This window comes from Perca fluviatilis, chromosome 6 (genome assembly GCF_010015445.1).
Source record: "Perca fluviatilis chromosome 6, GENO_Pfluv_1.0, whole genome shotgun sequence".
Classification (NCBI taxonomy): domain Eukaryota; kingdom Metazoa; phylum Chordata; class Actinopteri; order Perciformes; family Percidae; genus Perca; species Perca fluviatilis.
In genome coordinates, this window is record NC_053117.1 from 17,501 (window position 1) to 27,500 (window position 10,000).

General features: G+C 47.5%; 1 protein-coding gene across 1 annotated transcript; it reads right to left on the minus strand.

The window, feature by feature from the left end:
- Positions 1-88: 88 nt before the first annotated feature.
- LOC120560045 lies at positions 89-3,013 on the minus strand. Its single transcript, XM_039802155.1, has 2 exons — positions 689-3,013; positions 89-358 (listed from the first exon to the last, which is right to left on the minus strand). Exon 1 carries the CDS (start codon positions 2,944-2,946, stop codon positions 1,024-1,026), a length of 1,923 nt encoding a protein of 640 aa, XP_039658089.1. The 5' UTR covers positions 2,947-3,013; the 3' UTR covers positions 89-358; positions 689-1,023.
- Positions 3,014-10,000: the final 6,987 nt, after the last annotated feature.

Consider the following 10,000-nt stretch of genomic DNA (forward strand, 5'->3'; position numbering starts at 1 on the left):
TCACGAAGCGTTGCCAACACGCGCACACACATGACATCATCACGTGGGTAACGCTCGGGAATGGTGTGCTATGTGTTTTCTAAGAGATTTGCCGCACAGTTTTCACGAAATCGGCAAAAACCCGCGCAAAATTGTCCCATAGACTTGAATGGGAAATCGTCGAGAAATCGCTTAACATCGCTCAAAACAAGCCCCGTTTGGGACTATGCTGTATCGCTATACTGTTCTCCCTATGTGTTATGTACTTCCAGTACGTTGACACAGTTCAACAGCAAGCCAAACTCGAATTCACGAGCCAGGACGATGAGCGCCTCGCTCCTTTTATTGACTTCAGGCAGGTGAAATTGACGAGTGAAAACTAAACAGAAAGAAAAAGATACTTAGTCTCTTGTACAGCAAGTTGCTATAGCCTACTAAACTATCTTAGATTATTCATAAACAACACGTGAACAATGAGTTAACTGCCCATTCACACATTACGGGCTACATTAACATCAGAATAGTGTTACTAGCACACAACGTAAATTCACACATATTGCGCTAGCATTAACATCAGAATAGCATCGCTAGCATACAAACGCGACAGATAACATGAATTCAATGACGAATGAATCAACAACGTTCACTGACTCTATAGCTATATAAAGAATGCAGGTTAAATAATGAGAGAAAGAAGTACTAAACTTACAGCCAATGCTGTCGTGGGCGTGGGAAAAATCAATAATCCAACTCGGAGATTCACCATGTTTCCTCTAGCTTACTTCTTCTTCTACTACTATTACTAGCTACGGAAATGTAAACACGTTACGTGCCATGAATTTCAAAATAAAGGTTCCCTGCAAACTATTCCTGAATATATTTACAATAGCACCAAGTTTAACACCTCAAATTAATTTATATCAAACATTTTTAAATAAACCAAGTTTTCAATATATCTGGGGACAGAACACTCCCCGTCTGGCATAACTAATGCCACTAAATTCAACCCTTTTTTTTCTTTTTCTTTTTTCAGTTCATTTCTTTTTAGTCGCATTCTAGGAGAAGGACGATGTCGGAGATGGGGCGCAGGTAAGTCCGGGAGGTGCCCTGGGATGATGTCTTCACTTCAATTTTGCGGACCTTTCCATCACTGCTCGGGAAGGTTGACGTGACCAAAGCCATTGGCCACTCATTCCTTGGTGCTGGACTTTGCTTTAACAGCACAACGTCTCCAGGTTGCAGGTTGCGGTGTGTCCTGTGCCACTTGCGTCTTGGATGGAGAGTGCTCAGGTATTCGTTTCTCCAACGACCCCAGAACTCGTTCGCAAGCGCTTGCACTTGTCTCCACTGGCCTTTCAGGAGATCTTTTCCGGTGAAGTCACCTGGTGGAGCGTGTAGGCCTGGCTTTTGTGTCAGGAGCATGGCAGGGGACAGCAGAACTGGAGAGGAGGGATCTGACGAGATGGGGACCAGCGGCCTTGTGTTGATTATTGCTGTTATCTCTGCCATCAGAGTACACAAAACCTCATGTGTCAGGTAAGTAGGTTTGTTTTGCAAAAGCATAGAGTCCAATATTCTGCGTGTCACCCCAATCATCCTCTCCCACACTCCTCCCATGTGGGATGCGTGTGGGGGATTAAACTCCCATGTGCAGCCGTTGCTATGGAGATAGTTCAGGATGCTTGTCTGCTTTCCATTAGGAGGATCCATACCCAGTTCTGCACTGGCAGCAATGAAGTTGGTCCCCCTGTCTGACCTGAGTTGCTTTGCTGGGCCTCTGACTGCAAAGAATCTCCGCAAAGCATTGATACAGCTGGTGGCATCCAGGGACTCTATAACTTCGATGTGTACTCCTCTGGTACCCATACATGTGAACAGAATGGCCCACCTTTTGCTCTGCGCTGCGCCTCCTCGAGTCCGTCGGGTCACCACTGTCCATGGTCCAAATACATCCAGCCCCACGTAAGAGAAGGGTGGAGACGTGTCAAGCCGCTCTGGAGGGAGGTCTGCCATCTTCTGCACTGCAAGTTTCCCTCTGAGCTTACGGCATATCACACAGTGATGAAGGATAGAACTGACCAGCCTTTTTCCAGCAACAATCCACAGCCCAGCCGCTCTGATGGCCCCCTCTGTGAACTGCCGCCCCTGGTGTTTCACTTCTGTGTGATAGTATTGCACAAGCAGCTTGGTGACATGGCTATTCTTTGGCAGGATGATTGGGTTTTTCGTCTCTGATTCAAGGGAAGCATGTCTGAGACGCCCTCCGACCCTCAGCAGGCCATCACTGATGTAGGGGTCAAGGGTCAAGATTGGGCTTGACTTAGAGACTTCTCTCTTACTCTGTAGAGCCGCATATTCGTCTGGATACGTCTCTCTTTGAACAGTCTCCAGTATGAGTCTCTTAGCTACTGCGAGTTCTTCAGTAGTGCGGGCCCTACTACACTGATGCCACCCTTTGCACGTGTGCTGTGATGTGTCTGTGGTGGAGCCTGACTTGTGAGAACGCGCCTGATGTATCAAAAAGGAAACAGCTCTCAGCAAGGACTTCCATGTGGAAAAACACTGATATCGTTCAGCGGTAAGTCGCTTGGCTTCAGTATGGGTAGCTAGAGCAGTCACTTGTGGTTTGATTTCCACATCCATTTCAGGGTTTATCAGTTCAAAGTGCTCACGCACTTCTGGCGTTGGAGGCTTATAGAGGAAGTCAGGTCCCTTGAACCACATTGTGTCCATGAGCTGTGATGCAGCTACAGATCTGGTGGCTAAGTCGGCTGGGTTCTGTTCCGAAGGGACGTAATGCCACTGCTCAGGGGATGTTGTCTGGCGTATGCGATGCACACGATTGTGTACATACACAAAGAAGCGCTTTGAGTCATTAGAGATGTATCCGAGGACCACCTTGCTGTCGCAATAGAATTTAACAGCGTCTGGCTTGTGGTCCAGTTCATCTAAGATCAGCTCCGCCATCTCAACAGCCAGGACGGCTCCACAGAGCTCAAGGCGTGGGATTGTGGGCTCTGGCTGCGGTGATAGTTTTGCTTTTCCAAGCACAAATCCAACCTCACAATAACCTTCAATGACAGCTCTAAAGTAAGCTACTGCCCCTATGGCCCAGTTTGAAGCGTCAGAGAAAAGACACAGTTCCGTGTACATGGGTCTTGAGAGTGACATTGGAACATAGCAGCGAGGCACGTGGAGGCTGCTCAGCTTCTCAAGCGATACCTTCCACACCTCCCATTTGTTCACCTTTTCCTCCGGCAGTGGAGCATCCCAATCTTGAACACCGCTGGACAGCTCTCGCAACAACAGTCTGCCTCGGATCGTCACTGGTGCTGCCAGACCCAAGGGGTCAAAGATGCTGTTGACTACTGACAGCACCCCACGGCAGGTGTAAGGCTTGTCAGTGACTGCTACCTTGAAGGTGAACATGTCTGTGTTGAGGTCCCAGCATAAGCCTAGACTCCTCTGAGCAGGCAGAGTCTCATCATCTAGGCCTAAGTCTTTGATGCCGGAGGCCAGTTCTTCAGGGTTGAAAGGCTTTCATCACAGCGACGCTGTTTGATGCGATTTTGTGCAGTTTCAAGTTGGACTCTGCCAGTGATGCACATGTACGCTTCAGTAGGTCTATGGCTGCAGACTCTGTGGGAACAGATACGAGCCCATCATCTACGTAGAAGTGTCTTTCAACAAACTGCCTTGTGTCAGCTCCATACCTTTGTTCACCTTCTTGAGCAGCTCGCCGCAGGCCATAGATGGCAACCGCCGGGGACGGGCTGTTGCCAAAGACATGCACCTGCATGCGATACTCCTGGATCTCCTTGGACAGGTCACCGTCTTTGTGCCACAGGAATCTCAGGTAGTCTCTGTGCTCACGCCTCACCAGAAATCCGTAAAACATCTGCTGGATATCGGCAGTGACTGCAATGAGGTCTTTCCTGAACCGCAACAACACACCCAGGAGAGTATTGTTCAGGTCGGGGCCTGTGAGCAGCACAGAGTTGAGGGAGAGGCCGTGCAGCTGTGCGCTTGAGTCAAACACGACTCTTATCTGCCCTGGCTTCTGGGGATGGTACACTCCAAAAAAGGGCAGGTACCAGCACTCTTGTTTCTCATGGACGGGTGGTGCTTTCTCTGCGTGCTTGTTTTCAAACAGCTTTTCCATGAAGGAGAAGAACTGCTGCTTCATCTCAGCATTTTTACTCAAAGTGCGTCTTAGGGAACTGAGGCGGGACAGTGCTTGCTCTCTGTTGTTTGGGAGTAAAGGGCGAGGTGACTTGAATGGTAAAGGAGCTATCCAGTTGTTCCTTTCATCCTGATGGACTTCCTTTTCCATGATTTTCAAGAAGAGTTCATCCTCGAAGGACATGGCACACTTGTTGTCGTTGTCTGTACACTGAAAGGCCATAAGCCCGAGCTGTTCCTCAGCTGTCATAGGCTTTGGCGCGTGTGTAGAGCGGCCATACCTGTGCTCCCCGCCGTAGCTTGGTTTATCTTTTACCCCGATGCTGTTATGGCAAGGAGTGAGGAGTGATGGACGTCCGTTCTGAAGAATGTGGGTTCTGAAGACACTTAACGTTGGTTTGTGAGCATTGTCAATACACACTTCACCTATAATCACCCAGCCTAAGTCTATACGCTGAGCAAAAGGTGCGTTGTGGGGACCATTGACTTGCTCTCTCACCTTGTGCACACGTATCGTGTCCCTCCCCAACAGGATCATCATCTGAGCGTCAGGATCTAGCTTGGGGATATGTGGAGCAATGTGCTTTAGGTGAGTGTGTGCGAGAGCGACCTCTGGTGTTGGGATTTCAGATTTGTTAGTCATTATTTCGTTGCACTCGATGAGGGGCGGAAGATCCATGCACACACCGCCATTCACTGCTTCGACTTGAAGGCCCGCCGCCTTTCTTCCAGTCATCTCCGTGGTGCCAGCGCATGTTCTCATCAGATATGGTGACAGGCTGCTCTCGACTCCGAACAGGTGGAAAAATTCAGAGCGGGCCAGTGAGCGGTTACTTTGATCATCGAGTATGACGTACATCTTGATGGAGCGCTCTGGTTGACCCCGGGGGAAGACTCGCACCAGACACACCTTTGAGCAGGACCGTGCGAGGCCGCCTTTACCACAGACCTTGGTGCACCGAGATGTCACTTCAAGTGGGTGACTACTTTGTGCTTCTGCAGCTGGCTGTAGAGTGGGTGATGGAGGTGGAGGCTGAGAGGTGTCTGGATGCATTACAGAGCAGTGTCTTTCGCTGCCACACTCACCGCATTTCAGTGCTGCCTGGCAATCCTTGGCAAGGTGGTTTGGAGAGCAGCATTTAAAACAGCGTTTGTGTTCTTTAAGGACATTTTTTCGTTCCTGCAGTGTTTTCATTCTGAATGACCTACATTTATCCAAGGGATGAGTTTTTCTGTGTACAGGGCAGTATCGTGCTGGATCATTGTCTTTTCTCTCAGGGTCCGTAGCACTTGTGGAGCCTGTGTCGACAGTGGCAGTCAGATCTGTCTTGTGTACAGATATAGCAGTGTTGAATCCATTATGCTTTGATGGAGTTCTCTCACCTTTGCTGCATGGCAGACTGCTGCTTGAGAAGATGAAGCTCGGGTCGTTTCGGGCCTTCGCTTGGTCATACACAAAGTCAACGAAGAATGAAAAAGGTGGAAATGTTATTCCGTGTTGTTCTTTGTATTTCGAGCCAGTATGGAGCCATTTGTCCTGCAGACCTGGAGGTAACTTCTCCACTATGGGCTTTACCCCACGAGGGGTGTCGAGGTAGGCCAGGCCCGGGAGATAGCCATCGTTTTTGGCTGCCAGCAGCTCCATGAGAAGGTCACTGAGCTCTCTCAGCTTTGTGTTGTCTTTAGCAGACAGACGGGGGAAGCTATCTAGTCTTTTAAATAGGGCATTTTCCACTATTTCTGGTGTGCCATAGCATTCTTGAAGTCTATCCCAGGACAGATGGAGGGCAGCTCGGGGGTTGGCGACATGAACAGCACGGATCCTCTTCACATGCTCAGATGACTCTTTACCCAGCCACTTCACCAGAAGGTCTAACTCTTCGCTATACGTGAGCCCCAAGCCCTGGGTTGCATTAAAGAATGACGACTGCCATGCTCTGAAGTTCTCTGGTGTGTCATCGAATCTAGTGAGGCCAGTAGTCACTAATTCTCTGCGTGCTAGGAACTTTGCAAAGTCTATCATGGGCGGAGGGTTGATGTGAAGAGGGGAATGCGGACTATACTGTCCATGTAAAATGTCTGATGGTCTTGGAGTAGGTATGCGTTCTGTGGCATGTGCACGGTTATTCACTGGGGGTTTGAAGGCATTCTGTGGAGGCTTCTCCTCTGCAGCTACAGGTGCTGACTGCCATGTGGGGTGTTTTTCATCATACCGGACTCCATGGTATGGAGAGACTGCAGGAGACTGAAAACTGAGCTGTGAATGGCATTGCACATACTCTTCTGTGCGCTGTCTAATCAAGTGTGGCGGTACAGGGCTTCTCATGCTTCGACTGCCTTCATTTTCTATAGCTGCAGCTGCTTCTAAAACTTCAGCTTTTACCCTTGCTGCCTCTGCTTCCTTCTCTATTTCCAATGCTTCCAAATCTGCTTCTAATGAAGCCTTTTTTAAATCTAGCTCAGCTCTCTCCTTTTTCATTTCCAGCTGTTTTTTAGCATAGGCTACCTTGGTGAGCGCTGCTTCAGCTGAGGCTCTAGCTCTGGCGGCAGCCTCCAGGACGGACTTGGAAGATGAGGAGCGCTTGGAGCTAGCATAGAGTGAAGATTTTGGAGAAGACAGACGACGTGAATTTGCTTCAGACTTCGCCTCTTCATTTTTAACACTGATATTGCAGTTGGTGTCCATGCTTGAGTCTTTGTATTCCTCTTGCACCCACTGCTGGTATGGCTTTTTCACTATACTGTTCTCCCTATGTGTTATGTACTTCCAGTACGTTGACACAGTTCAACAGCAAGCCAAACTCGAATTCACGAGCCAGGACGATGAGCGCCTCGCTCCTTTTATTGACTTCAGGCAGGTGAAATTGACGAGTGAAAACTAAACAGAAAGAAAAAGATACTTAGTCTCTTGTACAGCAAGTTGCTATAGCCTACTAAACTATCTTAGATTATTCATAAACAACACGTGAACAATGAGTTAACTGCCCATTCACACATTACGGGCTACATTAACATCAGAATAGTGTTACTAGCACACAACGTAAATTCACACATATTGCGCTAGCATTAACATCAGAATAGCATCGCTAGCATACAAACGCGACAGATAACATGAATTCAATGACGAATGAATCAACAACGTTCACTGACTCTATAGCTATATAAAGAATGCAGGTTAAATAATGAGAGAAAGAAGTACTAAACTTACAGCCAATGCTGTCGTGGGCGTGGGAAAAATCAATAATCCAACTCGGAGATTCACCATGTTTCCTCTAGCTTACTTCTTCTTCTACTACTATTACTAGCTACGGAAATGTAAACACGTTACGTGCCATGAATTTCAAAATAAAGGTTCCCTGCAAACTATTCCTGAATATATTTACAATAGCACCAAGTTTAACACCTCAAATTAATTTATATCAAACATTTTTAAATAAACCAAGTTTTCAATATATCTGGGGACAGAACAATCGCCATACTTTAATGTAGAAAAAAAATTAAAAGTTTAAACCGAAGACAAGACTTTGGCCTTTATTGGGCTGAATGGGCATTTGGATATCAAGCACGGTTTCTACGAAATCACAGTTTACGTATCGTCCTCTTTTCAGACCGTTTCAGATTTTCCAATGTGTGTGTATGGGGCCGGAATGTTGAGAGTTAGAGTGGGAGTTAGAGTGTGGAGCTGAAGTACGATTCTCAGAAATTTTTCCAAAGAAATTGGTCTCCCTCCTACAGTTTTGACTCTTCATACATCATACTTGGTCAAAATGTAGGAAATCTTGTGCCGGTCACAGACATGTGACTATGGAATACACCCGACATACACTTTTTGCTCTAGACACTCCAACTGCCGGTAGAAACAGTGGATTTGTAGTACGATTCTCTGAAATCTTTTCCAAACAAATCGATCTCCCGCCTACAGTTTTCACTCTTCATACATCATAGTTGGTCAAAATGTAGGAAATCTTGTCCCGGTCGCAGACATGTGACTATGGAATCCACCGGACCTACACTTTTTGTTATTTTGAAACCAACTGCCGATAGAAACTGTAACAAAAATAAAGCTGCAGTACTTCTTCAGACCGGTTGAGATTTTCCATTGTGTTTGTATGGGGAGAGAATGCTGAGAGCAAGAGGGTGAAGCTGCATTATGATCCTTTGAAAGTTTTCCAAACAAATTCCTGTCTCCACTACAGTTTTCCCTCTTTATACACCATAGTTGGTCAAAATGTAGGAAATTTTGTGCCGGTCGCAGACATGTAACTATGGAATCCAACAGACATACACTTTTGGCTCTCTTGATACCAACTGCCGACAGAAACTGAAAAAAGTATCTGAAGTATGCAGATGGTTCCCTGTTTGTTACCTGCTCTGTGTCCCATTTATTTCATACCACAAACATAAAAACCACATCAATGCGTTCGCCAGACTTTTATCTCTCTGGTGATCATAATATTTTGCTGTTTGGACCCACGGTTTTTGAATTACAGAACAAACTTAAGAGGATTAATTATCATTACATGTATATGTTTGACCCATGGAAGACACTGTCTCCCCCTCCCTACACCTGCACTGTGGAAATCACCATAGCAACAAGTTCTGACACACACACATTCCATCATGGTGACTTCTGGAAGGGAGGAAGGGAGAGAGGGAGGGAGGAAGGGAGAGAGGGAGGGAGGAAGGGAAGGAGGGAGAGAGGGAGTGAGAGAGAGGGAGAGAGAGGGAGGAAGGAGAGGGAGAGAGGAGGGAAGAAGGGAGAGAGGAAGAGAGAGGGAGGAAGGGAGAGAGGGAGGGAAGGAGGGGAGAGAGGAGGGGAAGGAGGGAGAGAGGGAGGGAGGGAAGGAAGGAGGGAAAGAGAGGGAGAGAAGGAGGGATAGAGATGAAGAGAGTGGGAAGGAGGGAAAAAGAGGAAGAGAGAGCGAGAGTGAAATGGAGAGAGAGGAAGAGAGGGAGAGAGGGAGGGAGGGAGGAAGGGAGGGAGACAGAGGGAGGAAGGGAGGGAGAGAGAGAGGAAGGAAGGGAGAGAGGAAGGGAGGGAGAGGGAGAGAGAGGGAGAGAGAGAGAGAGGAAGGAGGGATAGAGAGGGAGGGAGAGAGAGGGAGGGAGAGAGAAGGAGAGAGAGGGAGGGAGGGAGAGGGAGGGAAAGGGGGAGGGAGGGAGAGAGAGGGAGTGAAAGAGGGAGGGACGCACGCACACACACACACACACATTCTCTCTCACACACACACACAAACACAGACATGCAATCTCACACACACACACACACTCACACACAACACACACACACACACACACATTCTCTCTACACACACACACACACACACACAGACATGCATCAAACATACATCTCCCTCCTCTAACACACACACACATTCTCTCTCTCACATACACACACACAGACATGCACTCACACACACACACACACACACACACACACACACACACACACACACACATTCTCTCACACACACACACAGACATGCAATCTCACACACACACACACACTCACACACACACACACACACACACACATTCTCTCACACACACACACACACACACACCCATACATTCTCTCTCACATACACACACACACACACATACAGTCATACAGACACACACACACACACCCATACACACACACACACAGACACACACACACATTCTCTCTCTCCCACACCCACACACACACACACACACACACACACACACACATCATCGCTAAACCCACCAGACTCCATGTAAATAACCAGTACTTTAAGCATCGTAAAACACACTTCATTCAAAGTTGACAGAAACCAAATAAAGCTATGAAAAGCCGTTTTTTGGGCTTCTCTAC